General features: G+C 43.5%; 1 protein-coding gene across 1 annotated transcript; it reads right to left on the bottom strand.

Moving 5' to 3' along the window:
- Window positions 1-919: 919 nt before the first annotated feature.
- Window positions 920-17854, bottom strand: RNF7 (ring finger protein 7). The gene is made up of 3 exons (XM_077488572.1): window positions 17631-17854; window positions 6240-6287; window positions 920-1355 (listed from the first exon to the last, which is right to left on the bottom strand). The coding sequence occupies exons 1-3, from the start codon at window positions 17764-17766 to the stop codon at window positions 1237-1239; spliced, it is 303 nt and encodes a 100-aa protein (XP_077344698.1). The 5' UTR covers window positions 17767-17854; the 3' UTR covers window positions 920-1236.
- Window positions 17855-18497: the final 643 nt, after the last annotated feature.

Here is an 18497-nt window from a genome sequence, read left to right as displayed (position 1 = left end):
TGCAATAAGCGATCGATTGCTTGGCCCAAAAGTTATAGCATTTACAAACTAGGGAATAGTTTTATGGCATTTTTAAAAAGTTCTTATGGAGATTTTTAAGGGTCAAAGTTTATCACCATTCCATGAATGGGCGCAATTTTGAAGCATGACATGTTGGGCATCAATTTACTCAGTGTATTTCTCACAATATATAAAAAAAATAATATTATTATTAATAATAATAATAATAATAATAATAATAATAAAATGGGCTAACTTTGTATTCTTAGTTAAGTGTATTTTTATTCCAAAAAATAAAAATTGCGTTTCTAAGACTGCTGCACAAATACGGTGTGACAAAATATTGCAATGACCGCCATTTTATTCTCTAGGGTGTCTGAAAAAAAAAAAAAAAAGAAGATTATATTGTATGGGGGTTCCAAGTCTTTTTTTTGCTAGAAAATAAGTAACTTGTAAAAAACAAAAAAGTTTTAAAGACAGGCCTGATACTTAGTGGCAAAAAAACAAAACAAAAAAAAAACGCTCCATTGATCCCCGCTGAGACAGCAGATGAGGAGTCAGTCTCTGTTCACTGTGCAGGTGACACCACTGTCCTCTATGGAGAGATCAGATGAAAACAGACAGCCTGTCTGTTGTCATCTGTTCCGATGGACGGACAGTGAACGTATTGCCACCCGTCTGTTTTGAGCAGATCTTGAATTAGATGCCACGCGGGTGTCAGCAGGCACATCTCCGCTGACATCCGCCTGCCCATAGAAGTCAATAGGTGGCCCGCTCAAATCTGCCTGAAAAATGGACAGGCAGATCTTTGCAGGATGATCAAGTGAAAGGGGCCTAAAATTTTAAGTTTTTATGTCTGTCTAGAACTATATGAAAATAAATGCAAAATCGGATTACTACCAAAATTCTGAGGCAGAACCAATCTAATACATTAACTTTATTCTGCTTCCAAATCAATTGATTTTGAGTCCACACCTGCATGCACTTAGATCAGGACAATACTTTATCTACCCAGGTCTTTTCTTTCAGAGGCAAACTAAGACAAAGCATATAAAACAGCCACTTAACCCCTCCATACACAACTTTTCACGCATATGGACCTCTGGCAACAGAAAACTCCCAGTCACATGCAGGAAAACTGTATAAATGTCTTCTTTTGAAAGCACAAACAAGTCAACCACAATCAAACGGCTCTTCTAAGCCAGGATAGGTCTTCTTCTCCAGACATAGAAAGGTCTATTTGCCTATTCTCTGAACCACCCAGTCCTGTTGGCACAGTGGGCATCGGTTGTTCTGCTTCACCCACAGGGACATACAGCAGTTGTGAAACGAATGATTACATTCTCCCCATACCACTGCAAGAGAGTAGAACAAAGGTTTGCATTAGCACAGCAGGTAATATGAAAAGTATAGTGATTATTTTATTGAGCAACCTAGAAACATTAAGCTTTTACCACCCTTATGTACAGACACTGCCACAAAGTCTTAACACAATATAAATAGTGTATGTAGGAAATAAAAGCATTTAAACAAACCAAATGGCATTTAATAAGACAATGACAGAAGCTGATCTTTCAAGTAAGAATCCGAGATTAAATCATTAATCCCTATGAGGGACGGAAGAGTTGATTTTATAAAAAATCTCATGTACAGTTACCATATTTCCATTGATTTACTTCAAAAAGAAGTTGCAAAACAAAATACATACCGTATGCTTAAAAAATAACACTTGTCTTGTTCTGTTTTTAAAGTACCCACACAAGATTGTTCTGCAATATCAACAATTTAGGAAGAACGATATGAAAATCTGAAAGCAACTGGGATAGAGATGAGGCCACCAAATAACCCTAGAATGCTAAAATCATATTTGTAAAAGATTACTGTTTTAGAGGTTCATAGTTAATGGATTGACCTTCCACCAGAAAACAAACAGTTTGTACAGCTTGCATATACAATGGGGAAATTTGATCCCCCTACAAAGAAATGAAGGGTCTATACAGGTTAAATGATAGAGACAGAACATCAACCAATTATCCAGAAAAAATAAATAAAAATAAAAAACCACCACAAAGATACAAATGTTAGAGTTGCAGTTCAGCGAGTAAAACAAGTATTGGATCCCCAAGCAAAACATGACTTGGTACTTGGTGGAGAAACCCTTGTTGGAAAGCACAAAAGCAGGACATTTCTTGTAGTTGGTTACCAGGTTTGCACACATCTTAGGAGGGATTTTGGTCAACTGTTCTTTACAAATCTTCTCTAAATCCTTAAGGTTTCTTGGCTGTCACTTGGGAACTCGAAGTTTCAGCTCCCTCCATACATTTTCCTATAGGATTAAGGTCTGGATACTGGCTAGGCCACTCCATGGCCTGAATGTACTTCTTGAGCCACTCCTTTGTTGTCTTTGGTGGTATGTTTTGGGTCATTGTCCTGCTGGAAGAGCCGTCTTTAGTTTTCTGAGGGAAATACCTTTAGCAGAGAAACAGCCCCAAAAGCATGTTTCCCCATCAGCATTTGACTGTAGGGATGGCGTTCTTACATGGGTGCCCCCCCAGAGAAAGCAGATTTCTGTGGGGGTACCCGATGAAGAGGGGGGCCTGGAGCGCCAGCGGGGCATCCAAAAAGAAGAGGATTGGGGCTGTTCCAAAATGATTGCACAGCGCAGGAAATTATAGGCATGTTTGTTTATTTGGTTTTTGTTAAATAAAAATATAAAACACTACCGCAAGGGTTTATAACCCCTGTAAGATTTGTTAGGAAATATAGCAGAAGCAAAGAGTAAAGTGTTAAAGTGGACCTGCACTCAAAAAAAAAAAAAAAAAAAAAAAAAACTAACATTTGGGAATGTTAGTTGTGCTTAAAGCGGTAGTAAACTGTAGCGCCAAAAAAAGCCCCATACAGTTTAAGTCATAATACTAGCACGGTCACCGCTTCCATCTTTACCCAGTCTTCCTTCCAGGTTCACGGGCTTCGGATTTATGACTGGCAGAGCCATGATGAGGTCACTCCCACGCACGTGGGCGGGAGTCACCGTTTACAGTACAGGGCTCTGCAGGCATGGCATGAAAAGGACGCTCCTTCAGGTATTGCTGCCTATGACTGCTAGTCTTAGCAGCTTTGTAGTGAGATTTGGTGGCGTTATGCCTTGTACACACACACACACACACACACACACACACACGGAATGTCTGACAGAAAAAGTCAGATGGGAGGTTTTCATCGTATACATACCCCATCGGACTTTACATTGAAAATTCTGATGGACCGAGAAATAGAACATGTTCCAAATATTCCAATGGAACCAATTTCCATCAGGAAAACCGCTCATCTGCATGCCGATGGACCAAAAACGACGCATGCTCTGAAAAAAGTACGAGATGGAAGCTATTGACCTTATGTTTTCTAGTCCCGTTGTAAGTCACCGCGTTCTTGACGTTCAGACTTTGGTGTGATCATGTGTATGCAAGACAGCTTAAGCGGAATTCCGTCAGAAAAACCTTCAGAGTTTATTCCGATGTGTACAGGGCATTACTGTTCTCCTTGCTGGAGGCTGAGGTGAGGAAGTAAAAGCCTGCCTCTACCAAGGTGGCCGCCCCCACTCAGACATGAGGCAGAACAATGCAAGTCAAGCCAGTAATAGGGAAAACAGGTGCATAGTCATATGTCCCCCACCTGTTTTTTCTTAAGCTCAGTACCAGTCTAATTACCCTGACCTCTGTGCTGTCCTTTCCCAAAGACATTTCTAGAAACTGGAACTGGAGCGCAGCAGTAGCCATAGAGCAACACTTGTGTTCTGTGCTCTATAGTTCCTGCCCTTTTAAGTATGAAAATTAGTCACTGTAAATTGTGGCCCATAGACTTCCATGAAGAGGATAGGTCCAGGTTTTTGGAGAGTTGTATCTGGGAATAGACAGACTGAAGTCAAGTATGCTTAACACTTTTGCACTTGCCTCTGGATGTCCATTTCATAGCAATTTCCTTAAGAACTCCTTTAATATTAAAAAAGGGACAACTGACCAGTTATCCCAAGCTATTCCCCAAAACAAAAATCTGAAGGCCAGTATAGGAAACCTTGAGCTTATTTGAATGTGCAATATAAAAAAAAAAATTCCCCCATAAGTTTTAAACAAAATGAAATCCGGTGGGTTCAATCACCCACTGGAGTTTTATATATTTTTGAGGGACACCAGTAGTGAGCTCTACAGGTTTTGGGTGTTGCCATTCTTCCTGCTAAACCCCCATAACAAAAAAATACAGTAGATAGAAAAGGGATTCTCTCTTCCCCCCCCCCCCAACAATGGCCACAGCAGGCAAGCAGACCTAACATTCAGATGCAGAGATCCCACTTCTGGGGTCTTTGAGAGATAAGAAACAGTGACAGCAGAGAACAACTCTACAGCTGCTCCAAAAACTGAAGGCTGGGAGAACGGTCTCTGTATGAGAGGCCCCTCAGGAGTTATGTAGAAAACAATCAAGATTATTTTAGAACATGTAGAAAACTGAATACCATGCAATAAATCGGTTTTAATTAGTAAATTCAATCGCTTGTTGATTTGTTGTTTGAATGTTCTGATGAACTACAAACACAGTGCTATGAACCACCCCCCCCCAGTTCTAGACAGTGTAGAGGGATTAGAACACCTCTCGGGTGTTTATTGCCATTTGTGTCCCTGTTCAATAAGGAAATTCATCCTCATTTTTCCTAGTGACTGTCAACACCAACAGTGAACGAAAATCCCAAATTTTGAGTGGTCACTAGAAAAAGAATAGGAGGGGGAAATACAAGGGCTGATGACTACCAGGAACATTCCTCACGCTGAAGGGATATACTGTCATTTCCTGCTGTGGGTATACAGGAAATTAGAAAAAAAAAAAAAAAAAAATTAATACACACATACACCACACACAAACAACCTTGACAGGGATTTGTAACCTCTCATACTCGATCCAAAATCAATAAAAACAACGTTTTCCCCTTAAGCTACTTTTTTCAAAGGAATAAAAGAAAACGGTTCGTAAGTTTTTCAAGTTTAGAGATCTTTGGCTGCACAGCCCCTGAATGTACAAACCATGCTCTTTTAAGAGACTTAGCTACCAGTGATAATTCCCTCTTAAGAGACCAAAGAGATTACAAAGAAAAGACTATGTTAATCCTTGGCAGTCCCTGACCCCATTCTCCTGATGTAGTATATCTTATGTATAATACATGGTAATAGTGTGCCAACTGCCAGGGCAATGGTGCTTTTCAAGGTAAATTAATTTTTTTTCTGAAACTATACAAACTCCTAGTATGAAACAAATGTTTTTTGTTTTTTTCTAACCCAGAATGTTATAATCTACTCGGATACATTTGAAGTGGAACTATAGGTAAAACTTTGATTCCCCATATTAGATAGCTTACAGGAGGATTATAACCCTGCAAGGTTTATGTTTGTCATCTGTGTCCCATTGGGGAGATTTACCACCACTTCTGGTCCCATAGCCAAACAGGAAGAGCAAATCCCTGCAAATTAAGGGAATCTTTTGGGGACCCCCAGTGGAAGATTCCCCTCCTTTTCTTTTCTGGGGACAACCCAAAATTTGGGATTGTCTTACTTTCAATGATAATGCTGAAGTGGTTAATGCATTAAATATTATATTAAAATGCTTTCCATTTCTAAGGCTGTAACCTATCATACTGCGCGTCATGTATGGCTTGCTGGCTGCAGAATGTGGGGTGTGATTTAATGTTGTGTATTTAAGTGGGCGAGTTCACGTTTACATGTACAAGCCTAGAGAATCACAAGAGATATACACCACTGCTCAAAGGCAGGTCCTGGGAACTCAGATAATTGCTCCAGGTGCGAGCCACAGCATGCGGGAGAGAGGGAGAGAGGGAGAGAGGGAGAGAGGGAGAGAGGGAGAGAGGGAGAGAGGGAGAGAGGGAGAGAGGGAGAGAGGGAGAGAGGGAGAGAGGGAGAGAGGGAGAGAGATTTCACAAATGTAATAACTGTTTAGTGGTGGGTGGGAGTCCTGCTTTAAAATAACAAAAAAGGTTGGAAGCTGGTGATGCGGGTTCCTAATCATGTGATCAAACATAACAGCCAATCACAGTAATCATATGACTTTAAAGCCCATGTATGCTGCAGACATTACAAACTTTGGAAAGGCTGCCTCTGACTGGCTGTACAGAGTTAATGATTCTGAGAATAGTCCATGTTAAAGCACCATCTATGTTTTACCAGTAAACAATGACATACCTACACAGTCCTCCTGCTTGTTCTCAGCTTGGCAGCGCAGGCACGCATCTAGAAATAGGACACAAAATTACATTTTGCATTGTATGTTTATAATCAGCATAATGCACAAAAACGCAAGCATAGACCACATGCACGTGGGAAGGGGGTGTCCAATCCTTTGTCAGCTAACATTTAAAAACAGGAGCGAGTGGTAAAGTATTTGCCCATTATACCCACATTTATGGGGTTACACTGCTGCTCTCCAGTATATATAGTACAATGTATATTTTAGAGACTATAGAAGGCTCATATTCAGCAGTACACCCTGGGCTGACAACTGCTTTTGTCAATTATGGACAACCTCCTGGATCAGGGATAAACCTCACCAGCTAGAGGGTGCTATGATGTTTTCAATAAGCTATATACAGCACCCTCCTGACCCTTCCCACCAGCCATAATCTGCCTGCATTGCATAAAGCATCACAGAGATCCAGGGATGACAAACTTTTTTTTTGCAAATGTCATTGGCTTGTTTATAAGGAGAGTAAAGAGGAACAAGGGAAAAGCAAATACAAGCAAAACTGAGCTTCTCGTATTTAGTGTGGGAGCCCTTGCCATAATTTGTAATAATGTACAGCACGCTTGTAAAGTGCATTCAGATAGTATTCACAGCGCTTCATTTTTTTTAAAATTTATGTTATGTTACAGCATTATTCCAAAATGGATTCAATTCATAATTTTCCTCAAATTTCTACAAAAAAAAAAAAAAAAAACCCCCACCACATGTACATGTATGTACAGCCTTTGCCATGACACTCAATACTGCGCTCAAAAGACATACATCTGTCTATATACGGTCCCACAGTTAACAGTGCATGTCAGAGCACAAACCAAGCCATGAAGTCCAAAGGAATTTTCTTTAGACCTCCGAGACAGGATTGTATTGAGGTACAGACAAATTTCTGTAGCATTGAAGCCCCCAATGTGCACATTGGCCTCCCATCATCCGTACATGGAAGACGTTTGAAAGCACCAGGATTCTTCCTAGAGCCGGCTGCCGGGCCAAACTGAGTGATTAGGGGGAGAAGGGCCTTATGCCGTGTACACACGACTAGAGGTCAACCAATATATCGGCCGATATTTGCCATTTTTTTATTTAAATCGGCATCGGCTGATTGAGCTGATAAAAAGGCAGATTTAGAACAGCGCCACTTGGAAATGACTTCTGTAATAGAAGTCAGTGTAAGTTGTCTGAGTCTGTCTCCTCTCTGGGCAGTCTGCCAAGAAAAGAGCAAAAAGATACAATGTTTACACTTGAATGAATGAACTCAACTGTGTGTAGAGTTCTCAGTTTAACCATTTAACCACTTAAGGACCGCCGCATGCCAATGTACGTCATCAGAATGGCATGTACAGGCACAAGCACGTACGTGCTTGCCTTCCTGCGGGTGGGGGGGTCCGATCGGACCTCCTCCCGCTGGATGCGGTGGTCCATTTCGCTTCAGGAGCGATCAGGGATGAGGGGATGGCCGTTGGTTTCTGGCAATCCCCTCTCGATCGCTCCTGGCGAATGAGAAGCTTCCCCCGCTGTGTATAGTAAACACAGGCAGGGAGGAAGTGATGTCATTCTCCTCTGGGCGGTCTTTTTGACCGGACTACGAGGAGAAGAGTGAAAGTAAGTGTGCACCAACACTACACTGACATGTAGGCACACAAACCCCCCCCCCCTCCCCCTCCCAGTCACAGTGTCACTGATTGCAGTGATCATTTATTTTCTGATCACTGCATTCAGTGTGTAAAAACTGTCAGGGCAGTTAGTGTTAGGTCCAGGGCAGCCCCCTACCACCCCCCAATAAAGGTTTAACCCCCTGATTGCCCCTAGAGTTAACCCTTTCACCCCCTTTTGCCAGTGTCACTAAGCAATCGTTTTTCTGATCGCTGCATTAGTGTCACTGGTGCCGCTAAGTAGCTAGTTATTTTTTTTCGGTTCACCGCCAGGTTTTTATAGCGCTAGGTACCCCCATATACTACCCAATAATGGTTTTAACTTCCCGATTGCCCCTAGTTAACCCTTTCACCAGCGATCACCGTATAAGTGCCACTGGTTAGCCAGTTATTTAGGTTCCCCGTCAGGTTTTTATATAGCGCCAGGGAGACCCATTCACTTACTTATAAAGATTTTAACCCCCTGATTGCCCCTAGTTAACCCTTTCACCAGTGATCACCGTATAAGTGTTACGGGTGACTCTGGTTAGTTAGTTTGCTTTTTATAGCATCAGGGCACCCACCATTTATTACCCAATAAAGGTTTAACCCCCTGATCACCCGGCGGGTGATATCAATTAGGTTTTAGGGTCAGGGTCTGCGTTGCCCCAGGCAGCGCTAGGTTAGTGCCAGTACCGCTAACACCCACGCGCAAAGCTTACACCTCCCGTAGTGGTATGGAATCTGAACAGATCAATATCTGATCTATACTAGCGTCCCCAGCAGTTTAGGGTTCCAAAAAAAACGCATTGTTAGCAGGATCAGCCCAGATACCTGCTAGCACCTGCGTTTTGCCCCTCCGCCCAGCCCACCCAAGTGCAGTATCAATCGATCACTGTCACTTACAAAACACTAAACACATAACTGCAGCGTTCGCAGAGTCAGACCTGATCCCTGCGATCGCTAACAGTTTTTTTTTGTAGCGTTTTATATTTAAATCCGGAAGGCAGTGCTTGGTTTTCGGGGTCCCGTACGTGGCTAGGCTCCCAAAAAGTCCCCCACATGTGGTATCCCCGTACTCGGGAGAAGCAGCAGAATTTTGGGGTGCAATTTGACTTATGCCCATAGCATGTGTCAGCAATATATCATTTAGCGACAACTTTGTGCAAAAAAAAAAAAAAAAAAAAAAAAAAAATTTGAATATTCCTGCAACTTGTGGCAAAATAAAAAAATTCATGGACTCAACATGCCTCTCAGTAAATAGCTTGGGGTGTCTACTTTCCAAAATGGGATCATTTGGGGGAGGGGGCGGGGTTTGTGCTATTTTGGCATTTTATGGCGTTCAAAACTGTGATAGGTAGTGAGGAATGAAATCAAAAATTTGCACCCTTAGAAATCCTGAAGGCAGTGATTGGATTTCAGGGTGCCGTACGCGGCTAGACTCCCAAAAAGTCCCACATATGTGGTATCCCTGTACTATATTTTGGGGTGCAATTCCACATATATTGCTCACACATGCCATAGTTATATCATTTAGTGACAACTTTTTGTAAACTTTTTTTTTGTGTCATTCAATCACTTGGGACAAAAAATAAATATTCAATGGGCTCAACATGCCCCTCAGCAATTTCCTTGGGGTGTCTACTTTCTAAAATGGGGTCATTTGAGGGGGGGGGGGGGGCTTGTACTGCCCTGCCATTTTAGCACCTCAAGAAATGAGATCGGCAGTCATAAATTAAAAGCTGTGTAAATTCCAGAAAATGTACTCTAGTTTGTAGACACTATAACTTTTTCGCAAACCAATAAATATACGCTTGACATTTTTTTTTTTTTTTTTTTTTTTTTTTTAATAAAGACACGTGGCTGAATAAATTTTGCCCTAAATGTATGACTAAAATTTAGTTTATTCGATTTTTCTTATAACAAAAAAGTAGAAAATATCTTTTTTCCTCAAAATGTTCGGTCTTTCTCCGCAAAAAGTAAAAATCGCAAAGGCAATAAAATACCATCAAAAGAAAGCTCTATTTGTGGGAAGAAAAGGACGCAAATTTCGTTTGGATACAACATTGCATGGCCGCACAATTACCAGTTAAAGCAGCGCAGTGAGAAATTGTAAAAAGACCTCAGGTCCTTGGGCTGTCAATTGGTCCGGGGCTGAAGTGGTTAAAGACTAAATCTTTTCTGACACTTGTTGCTTACAAGTAAAAGTCCTGTATTTTCTGCCAGAAATTCACTTAGACCCCCAAAAAATTATATATATTTTTTTAGCAGAGATCCTAGGGAATAAAATAGCGGTTGTTGCAACATTTTATGTCACACGGCATTTGCGCAGAGGTCTTTCAAATGCATTTTTTTTGGGGGGGGGGGGGGGGGGGGGGGGGAAACCCTAAAACAGTAAAATTAGCCCATTTTTTTGTTTCGGCCAAAAGTTTTGACTACCTGTTTTTATTTTATAGGCTGCTTTCACACTGGAGTGGGCAGGCGTTGATGGTAAAATGCTGCTAGTTTTAGCAGCGCTTTACCATAATTTTATTCGGCTGCTAGTGGCACGCATATAACCCAGCTAGCGGCCGAAGAAGAGGTTAAATGCGCCCGTGAAGCACCGCTGCCAAATCGCATTGCATGCGTATATGCGGCAGTGGTGCCCATTAATATCAATGGGCAGGAGTGGTGGAGGAGCGGTATACACCACTCCAAACGTGCCGTTTACAGGACTTTTTTTTTTTTTTTAACACCCTGCCAGCGCATCGCCTCAGTGTGAAAACACTGTCTTTCACACAGACTGCAGGGGAGCCGTTTTGCAGGCACTTTACAGGCGCTATTTTTAGCCCAAAAGCACCTAAAAAAAAAAAAAAAAAAAAAAAAAAAACGCCCCAGTGGGAAAGGTGTCTGTTAGGTTTTATGAGATGAAGGAGGATAAAAAAAAAAAAAAAAACGGCATCATATGTCGGCCGCCATGATTTCTAAATATTGGCATCAGCCAGAGAAAAACCCATATCGGTCGACCTCTACACACGACCAGAGTTTCCGGCAGACTAGGTCCGACGGTATTCCCGACTGACTTTTCAGAAGAGTTCCGACGGACTTTCCGAACGACACAATCACACCAAAGTGCGACAGATTCAAATGTGATGACGTACGACCGGACTAAAATAAGGAAGTTCATAGCTGGTAGCCAATAGCTGCCCTAGCGTCGGTTTTCATCCATCGGACTAGCACACAAACGGATTTGAGTCCGTCTGAAAGATTTCAAACATGTTCTAAATCTAAAGTCTGTCTGATTTTGAGACAGCAAAGGTCCGAAGAAGCCCACACTTGGTCAAATTGTCGGAGGGATTCGTTCCACCGGACCTTTGCTGTCAAAAAGTCCAACCGTGTGTACATGGCATAAGTCAGGGAGGTGATCAAGACCCTGATGCCAACTCTGACAGAGCTCCAGCATTTCTCTGTGGAGAGGAGAACCTTCCAGAAGAACCACCATCTCTAGCACTCCACCAAATCAGGCCTGTATGGTACAGTGGTCAGACGGAAGCCACTACTCAGTAAAAAGGCAACATGACAACCTGCCTGGCATTTGCAAAAGGTACCTGAAGGACTCCCAGTCCATGAAAAACAATGTTCCCTGGTCTGATCAAACAAAGATCGAACACTTTGGCCTAAATGGCAAGTCTCACGTTTGAAGGAAACCAGGCACTGCTCATCACCTGGTCAATACCACCTCAAAAGGGAAGCATAGTGGTGGCGGCATCATGCTGTGGGGATGTTTTTCAGTGTCAGGAACCCAGAGACTAGTCAGGATTGAGGGAAAGATGAATGCAGCAATGTACAGAGAAATCCTTAATGTAAACCTGCTCCAGAGCATTCTGGACCTCAGACTGGGGTGAAGGGTCATCTTCCAACAGGACAATAACCCTAAGCATGCAGACAAGATAACAAAGGAGCGGCTACAGGACAACTCTGAATGTTGTTGAGTGGCCCAGCCAAAGCCCAAACTTGAACATCTCCGGAGAGGTCTGAAAATGGCTGTACGCCAACACTCCCCATTCAACCTGATGGAGCTTGAGAGGTCCTGCAAAGAAGAATGGGAGAAACTGCCCAAATATAGGTATGCCAAGCTTGTAGCATCATACTCAAAAAGACTTGAGGCTGTAATTGGTGCCAAAGGTGCTTTAACAAAGTATTGAGGAAAGGCTGTGAATACTTATGTACATGGGATTTTTTTTTATATAAATTTGCAAAGATTTCAAACTTCTTTCACGTTGTCATTATGGGGTATTAATTTCATAATTTTTTTTCCAATTCTTCATTTAATCCATTTTGGAATAAGGCTGCAACATAACAAAATGTGAGAAAAGTGAAGCACTGTGAATACTTTATGGATGCATTGTACCATTATAGCAAACATCTCAATTTCTCAGTGATAGGTCCGCCATTGTTTGTTGTGGCTCATTCTTCTAGCCCCTCAAGGCTTGGTTCAGACGTGAGAGACCAAGTTGGATGACATGTCAAATGCAAGGTTTCCCTATGAGAGCGGTCTTAACTAGGGCTGAAACAACTAATCAATTATGAAATTAAAGCGGAGGTCCACCCTAAAATGGACCTCCGCTCATCGGAATCCCCCCCCCCTCCGGCGCCACAATCGGCACCTTTCAGGGGGGAGGGGGGTGCAGTTACCTGGATAATCCAGGTAACTGCACCCACTTCCGGGCTAGCTCTCTGCGGAAAGGGGCGTACGTTACGCCCCTTTCCGCAAGCGCCCGCCCCCTTCAGCAAGTGCCCCGCTGCCTGCTGGGAAACACACAGCTCCCAGAGGCAGCGGGGACCGTCCGGATTGCGCCGCGCGGCTCGCGCATGCGCAGTAGGGAACCGGGAAATGAAGCCGAAAGGCTCCATTTCCTGATTCCCAAACCCAAGATGGCGGCGGCACGAGCGAGCGATCGGCTTCGGGTGCCGACATCGCGGGCGCGCTGGACAGGTAAGTGTCACTATTTAAAAGTCAGCAGCTGCAGTATTTGTAGCTGCTGGCTTTTAAAAAAAAAAAAAAAAAAAAAAAACGCGGAGTCCCGGTGGACTCCCGCTTTAATTGATTACTATTTTCATAATCGATTCATCGGCCGGTAACACAATGGGGTTAAAACTAAAATGAGCCCTTTATAGTACAAAAAGAATAATCGCTACTGTAAATATTACTTTCACAGTTCTACAGTAAAAAAATTAACCCCTTACAGTAACGATTATCTGTTTTGTACTATAAAGGGCTAATTTTAGTCTTTTTAACCCCTTTATGTTAGAAATGTTAAAGCGAAGGCCCACCCTAAAGTGGACCTTCCGCTCATTGGAATCCTCCCCCCCTCCGGCGCCACAATTGGCACCTTTCAGGGGGGAGGGGGGTGCAGGTACCTGTACAGTACAGGTATCTGCACCCACTTCCTGGATAGCTCTCTGCGGAAAGGGGCATAGATTACGCCCCTTTCCGAAAGTCCCCCGCTGCCTGCTGGGAAACACACAGATCCCAGAGGCAGCGGGTCCATCCTCATTGCGCAGCGCAACTCGCGCATGCGCAGTAGGGAACCGGGAAATGAAGCCGAAAGGCTCCACTTCCTGATTCCCATACCCAAGATGGCGGCAGCAGCACCCGAGAGACGATCGAGAGATCGGCTTCGGGTGCCGACATCGCGGGCGCGCTAGACAGGCAAGTGTCACTATTTCAAAAGTCAGCAGCTGCAGTATTTGTAGCTGCTGGCTTTAAAAAAAAAAAAAAAAAAAAAAAAAACACGCGCACTCCTGGTGGACTCCCGCTTTAATGCCTGGTTCACATCTATATGTTTAATGGTGCTTTTGCAGAAATGCACTACAGTTCATTTACATGGTTTCCTATGGGACATGTTCACATTTATGCTTTTTCAGCCGCTGCGTATTTGGAAAGAGTCGGGGACTTTTAAACGTAAAATAATGCTTTTTTTGGTTCAATATACTTCAATGGGGAAGCTGCAGAAAAGCATGTAATGCATTTTTGTAGCAATTTGTGTTTAATATGCCCCAAAAAAAAAAAAAAAAAAAAAGCAAAAAGCACGAATTGCAGCAAAAAGCACTGCAGAAACAGATCAAAAGCAAACTGCATAGGTGTGTATCGAGCCTTATGCTGGCCACACAGATCAATTTTCAGACGAAAAATCTTTGTACATTCGCTGAATGAAAGAATTTTGTTTGAAATTTTCACTTGTTTTTAACATTCTGTTTTCAAAATGAATGTAATTTCTGAACGAAAACCACATTCATTGTCACCAAGAAGCTTTCCGTTTCCAAATTTTCCCGTCACTGTGTTTGACAATTTGACCCACTTTTATTTTATTTTTTTTATTAGGTTATTGACCGATTAATCAAAATAAAATTGGCCAACAAATCGATTATGAAAATAATCGTTAGTTGCAGCCCTAGTCTTAACTGATACTACAAAAGTTGCTCTGACTTTAGATCTACTTGGGTGCAATTTTAGCCCTTGTACAGGCTCCTAAATAGCATCCAAGTCGGAAGGAAGTCACAGAGCAAAGTCGCCACAGCAGTATGAACTGAGCCTAACACCCCATTCACACCTGAGCGTTTTGTAGCCCTACGCCTGAAGCTACAAAAACGCTGGAGGGGAAAAAATACATTATTCTCAATGGAGATGGTTCACATCTCCACTCCAAGTCGCCTGAAGCCCTACGCCTGAAGCTCAAACAAGTTCCGGACCCTTTTTTGTCGGGCTGATTTGGGCGTTTTCATTCCCATAGAAACTAATGGAAACGCTCGATTTGAGCGTTTAGCGCGACAACGAGCGTTTCTATGGGCGTTTTGACGCTGTATCTGCTCAATGCTTAACATTGGTGACCTTTTTCCTTACACAAATTCGCGACAAAACACGCAGCAAAAAACGCTTGAAAAAGCTACGCTCAGGTGTGAATGCAGCCTAAAGGTAGCCATACACAGCTTGATTTTCTCAGTGAATGAGAAAAATTCAATGGATTCCCCCTCCTCACTATAGGGAAATCTCCACTGCCAGCCATTGTATTCAGGTCACTTTCTAAATAGCATACCAATGATCGTATTTGATGTTGAGTCAATCATTTTTTATCTGGTTCAACTTTTGTCAAGCTGAGTGGTGCAAGAAAAAAAAAAAAAAAAAAAAAAAACGCTTGATTCCCTCCCTCCCCCCCCCCCCCCCCCCCCATCAACACAGTCTGCGACAATGGTGGAACCCTCCCGCAGTGCTATTGTGTCCTGCCATCAGGATGCCTTCTCTGCAGAACACAACGATGCCATAGCTGCCACTGATTGTTAGGGCAAAAGCTGACAGGATGGTTGTACACAAGTCGATCAATAGATTGACTTGCGTACAGCCAGGGTGCTCACACATGGATCAAAATTTGTCCAGTCAACTGCCGAACCAGTCGAATTTTGATCCATGTGGGTCGGCTGAAGATGCTGAGCCTGGGTTCACACTTGTGTGATGCAGACATCGCATGCGATTTGCACAGGAATCGCACCACATTCTTGTGCACATCACATTGGATGGATTGTCTTTATTCAACCTTACCCTTTATGTAACATGCGATGCCTGTGCGGTGCAATTTGAGCCATTCATTCTGCATGGCTCAAATCCCATTGCATCCGCACCAAAATGCAGGACCTTTTTTTCCTCCGCACCTGAATCACACCGCATGGGTGTTCACACCTATGTGATTCTGGCAATCGCACTGCATTTTGCAATCTGTTTATTTCTGCACATCACAAGCAAGTGCAACGTTTCAGAGTCACACATGACCACTTCATCAGGCATGCGACGATGCCCGATGAAGGGTCCTGCGTCACTCCGAAATGTTGCACTTTCTTGCTTATGATATGATCATGCGGAAATAAAAACCATTTGGACTGAAGAGCCGAAGTGTGCTGGTAAATATATTCTTTGTGGAGTTTATGATCCACGTCTTCAGCTGGTGGTAGCTATAGCATCCAGTTTCCTAGAGCTTTCCCCAGGCACACAGTCCGATTAGGGTTGCCACCTCATCCCTTTAAACTCAAACACATATGAATTACACAGGTCCTGAGGCTAATTTAATGCAGATAAGGCACCCAGTTCGTTTTATTACCTTAACTACTTGCCTACAGGGCACTTTCAACCCCTTCCTGCCCAGGCCAATTTTCAGTGCTGTCACACTTTGAACGACGTGTGTTGTGATGTGTGAATTGTGTGGTCATGCTACAATGTAACCATGTAAAATTTTGTATCATTTTCTTCACACAAACAGAGCTATCTATTTGTGTAGCAGTGACTAAGCTTTATTTAGTCACTGCTTGTGTTTTTTTTTTTGTAAAAAAAAAAAAAAAAAATGTTTATATATAAAGAGACCAAAATAAATAAATAGAAAAACAAAATTAAGTTTCTGTCGGTAAAATTTGTAAATAAGTAGCTTGTCTCCATAAGGGCCGGTTCACACTGCGGGCGATGCGAGGCGACACCGACTTGCCTCGCCGCGACCTGCCGCGACCTCAGCGGCGATTTGCAAATGACTTCTGTATAGAAGTCAATGCAAGTCGCCCCGAGGTCGCCCAGAAGTAGTACAGGAACCTTTTTTCTGAGTCGGAGCGACTCGAGTCGCTCCTCTCAGAACGGTTCCATTGTACAGAACGGGGGCGACTTGTCAGATTGCGGCGAGGCAAGTTGTGTCGCCTCGCATCGCCCGCAGTGTGAACCGGCCCTTACTGATGGCAGTTTATTGTAATCAGGGCACTGATGATCAGTGCCCCGATTACATATGTCAATGTCCCCTGCAAAGGAGATGCAGCTGATTGGCTCTCCTCACCACACATTGTCAGTGTGAGGTGATAAGAGTACCCGTCACCTACATTTCCGTGTTTACATGTGACTGGCTGTCATTGGACACAGCCGATCACATGGTTAAAGAGCCGCGGTCCTTTACAGAGATCGGAGTCGCACCATGTCCTAGCATGACGTCATCCCAGAACAAGAGCCACACCGTCATTTAACGGTGGGCAGCAGGTGGTTAATTCGGCCACAGAACCCATGTAATTATTTGGGGTTCCATTTTAAAGGGATGAGGTGGCAACCCTAAGTGCGATGTGGGCAAAACAGTGAATCCTGTGCTGATGATGATGATGAAGGGGTCAGGGGAATGGAAGCGCAGTAGGTGGCCTGGGCACTTCCATTCGTGTTGAAGGCTAAAGAGTCTGGCAGAGTTTACAACACTGGACTGGAGCGAGGGCCACTATGAAAGGCATTGTCTATTGCAGCGATCGTCCATCATCAGGCGTTTAGACCAGGTACCACCCCCCGAGGGCACTGCATTTAGAGTGGCTGCACCTCCATCCACAACTGAAAGGCCATCTACCCCCCCCCCCCCCCCCTGTCCTGCTCAGACCCATGAGGTAGGTGCTCATACTGACTCTGCTGCTAGGTTAGGATTCAGTGACTATTATTAGCCCACTGGAAGCCATGTAATGATTTCCCAGCATGCACCGGGCCCCAGCACAGAAGTGTGTGTGTGTGTATATATATATATATATATATATATATATATATATATATATATACACACACACACACTATTATCCCTGCTAGGATTCCTATGTCAGCTCTGCTGTGTTCCTGTCCCCTGACCCCCCACCCTGTCCTCCCTCTCCCCCCCGGTGGTCGGTGTCTCTTCTCACCCATGACCTGCACCCTGCAGATGGCGCACGTGTCACACTCCACATCCCAGCTCCACATCGCCACCGCGTTCCATTTCTTCAGGGAAAACATCCTGACACCCGTCCTGGAGGCCAACTCCGCCCGCTTATCGGCCATACCTACAGGGGACGGTGCTCGCTTTCACCAATGAGCTATGCAATTGGAAGGTGAAGGCCAATCAGAAACAGGAAGAGAAAAGAAGTCCGCCCAAGTGGCAGATATACCGGCCAATCGTGATGATGAAAGCGGAAGCCGTTCAGTCATTGGAGGACTAGAGCGCAAGGCTGTAAAACCGGGAGTGCAGTACACACGAACGTCCAGCAGGTGGCGCGCGTCTCCCGTGAAATCTCCACAATGACTTTGTAGTCTGTCACACTACTCCTGACGTTGCCTGCTCAGCATAGTTTGGCTCCAGAGTATTTTTATTTTTTTCTTTATTTGTCCCATACATATAAAATCACATTTTTTGGAAATAAAATTAAATAAAAATTAAATAAATAAATTAATAAAACCCTAGAACATTATATATTTTCTGAAAGCAGGGGCCCTATAGAATGAAAGGTAATATTATGTCACATGATATTTGCACAGCCGTTTATTAACCACTTTCCGACCGGCTGCAGTACCTATACTGCAGCAGGTAAGCTCTATTGCATAAAACGACGTACCTGTATGTCATTTTGTTTAACCACTTAACAACCGCCCATTGCCGATTAACGGCTTCAGGGCGGTTGTTTAACTCTGAGAGGCCGTTAATTAACGGCCTCCCAGAATTCTGCTCTCGCGCGCCCCCTGGGGCGCGCACACGAGAGCATCCATGACTGCTGGGTCCAGTGGACCCGGCGCAT

This window comes from Lithobates pipiens, unplaced genomic scaffold (genome assembly GCF_037356315.1).
Source record: "Lithobates pipiens isolate NorthernLeopardFrog02 unplaced genomic scaffold, aLitPip1_a1.2 Scaffold_18, whole genome shotgun sequence".
NCBI classification, from domain to species: domain Eukaryota; kingdom Metazoa; phylum Chordata; class Amphibia; order Anura; family Ranidae; genus Lithobates; species Lithobates pipiens.
This window is presented reverse-complemented; position numbering and strand designations above follow the sequence as displayed.

Coding starts and splice junctions, on each gene's coding strand:
- RNF7 (XM_077488572.1), bottom strand. CDS start 17,766: ATGGCCGATAAGCGGGCGGAGTTGGCCTCCAGGACGGGTGTCAGGATG. Junction 6,288..17,630: donor CTGCAGGGTGCAGGTCATGG/GTGAGAAGAGAC, acceptor TCCTATTTCTAG/ATGCGTGCCTGCGCTGCCAA. Junction 1,356..6,239: donor CAAGCAGGAGGACTGTGTAG/GTATGTCATTGT, acceptor ACTCTCTTGCAG/TGGTATGGGGAGAATGTAAT.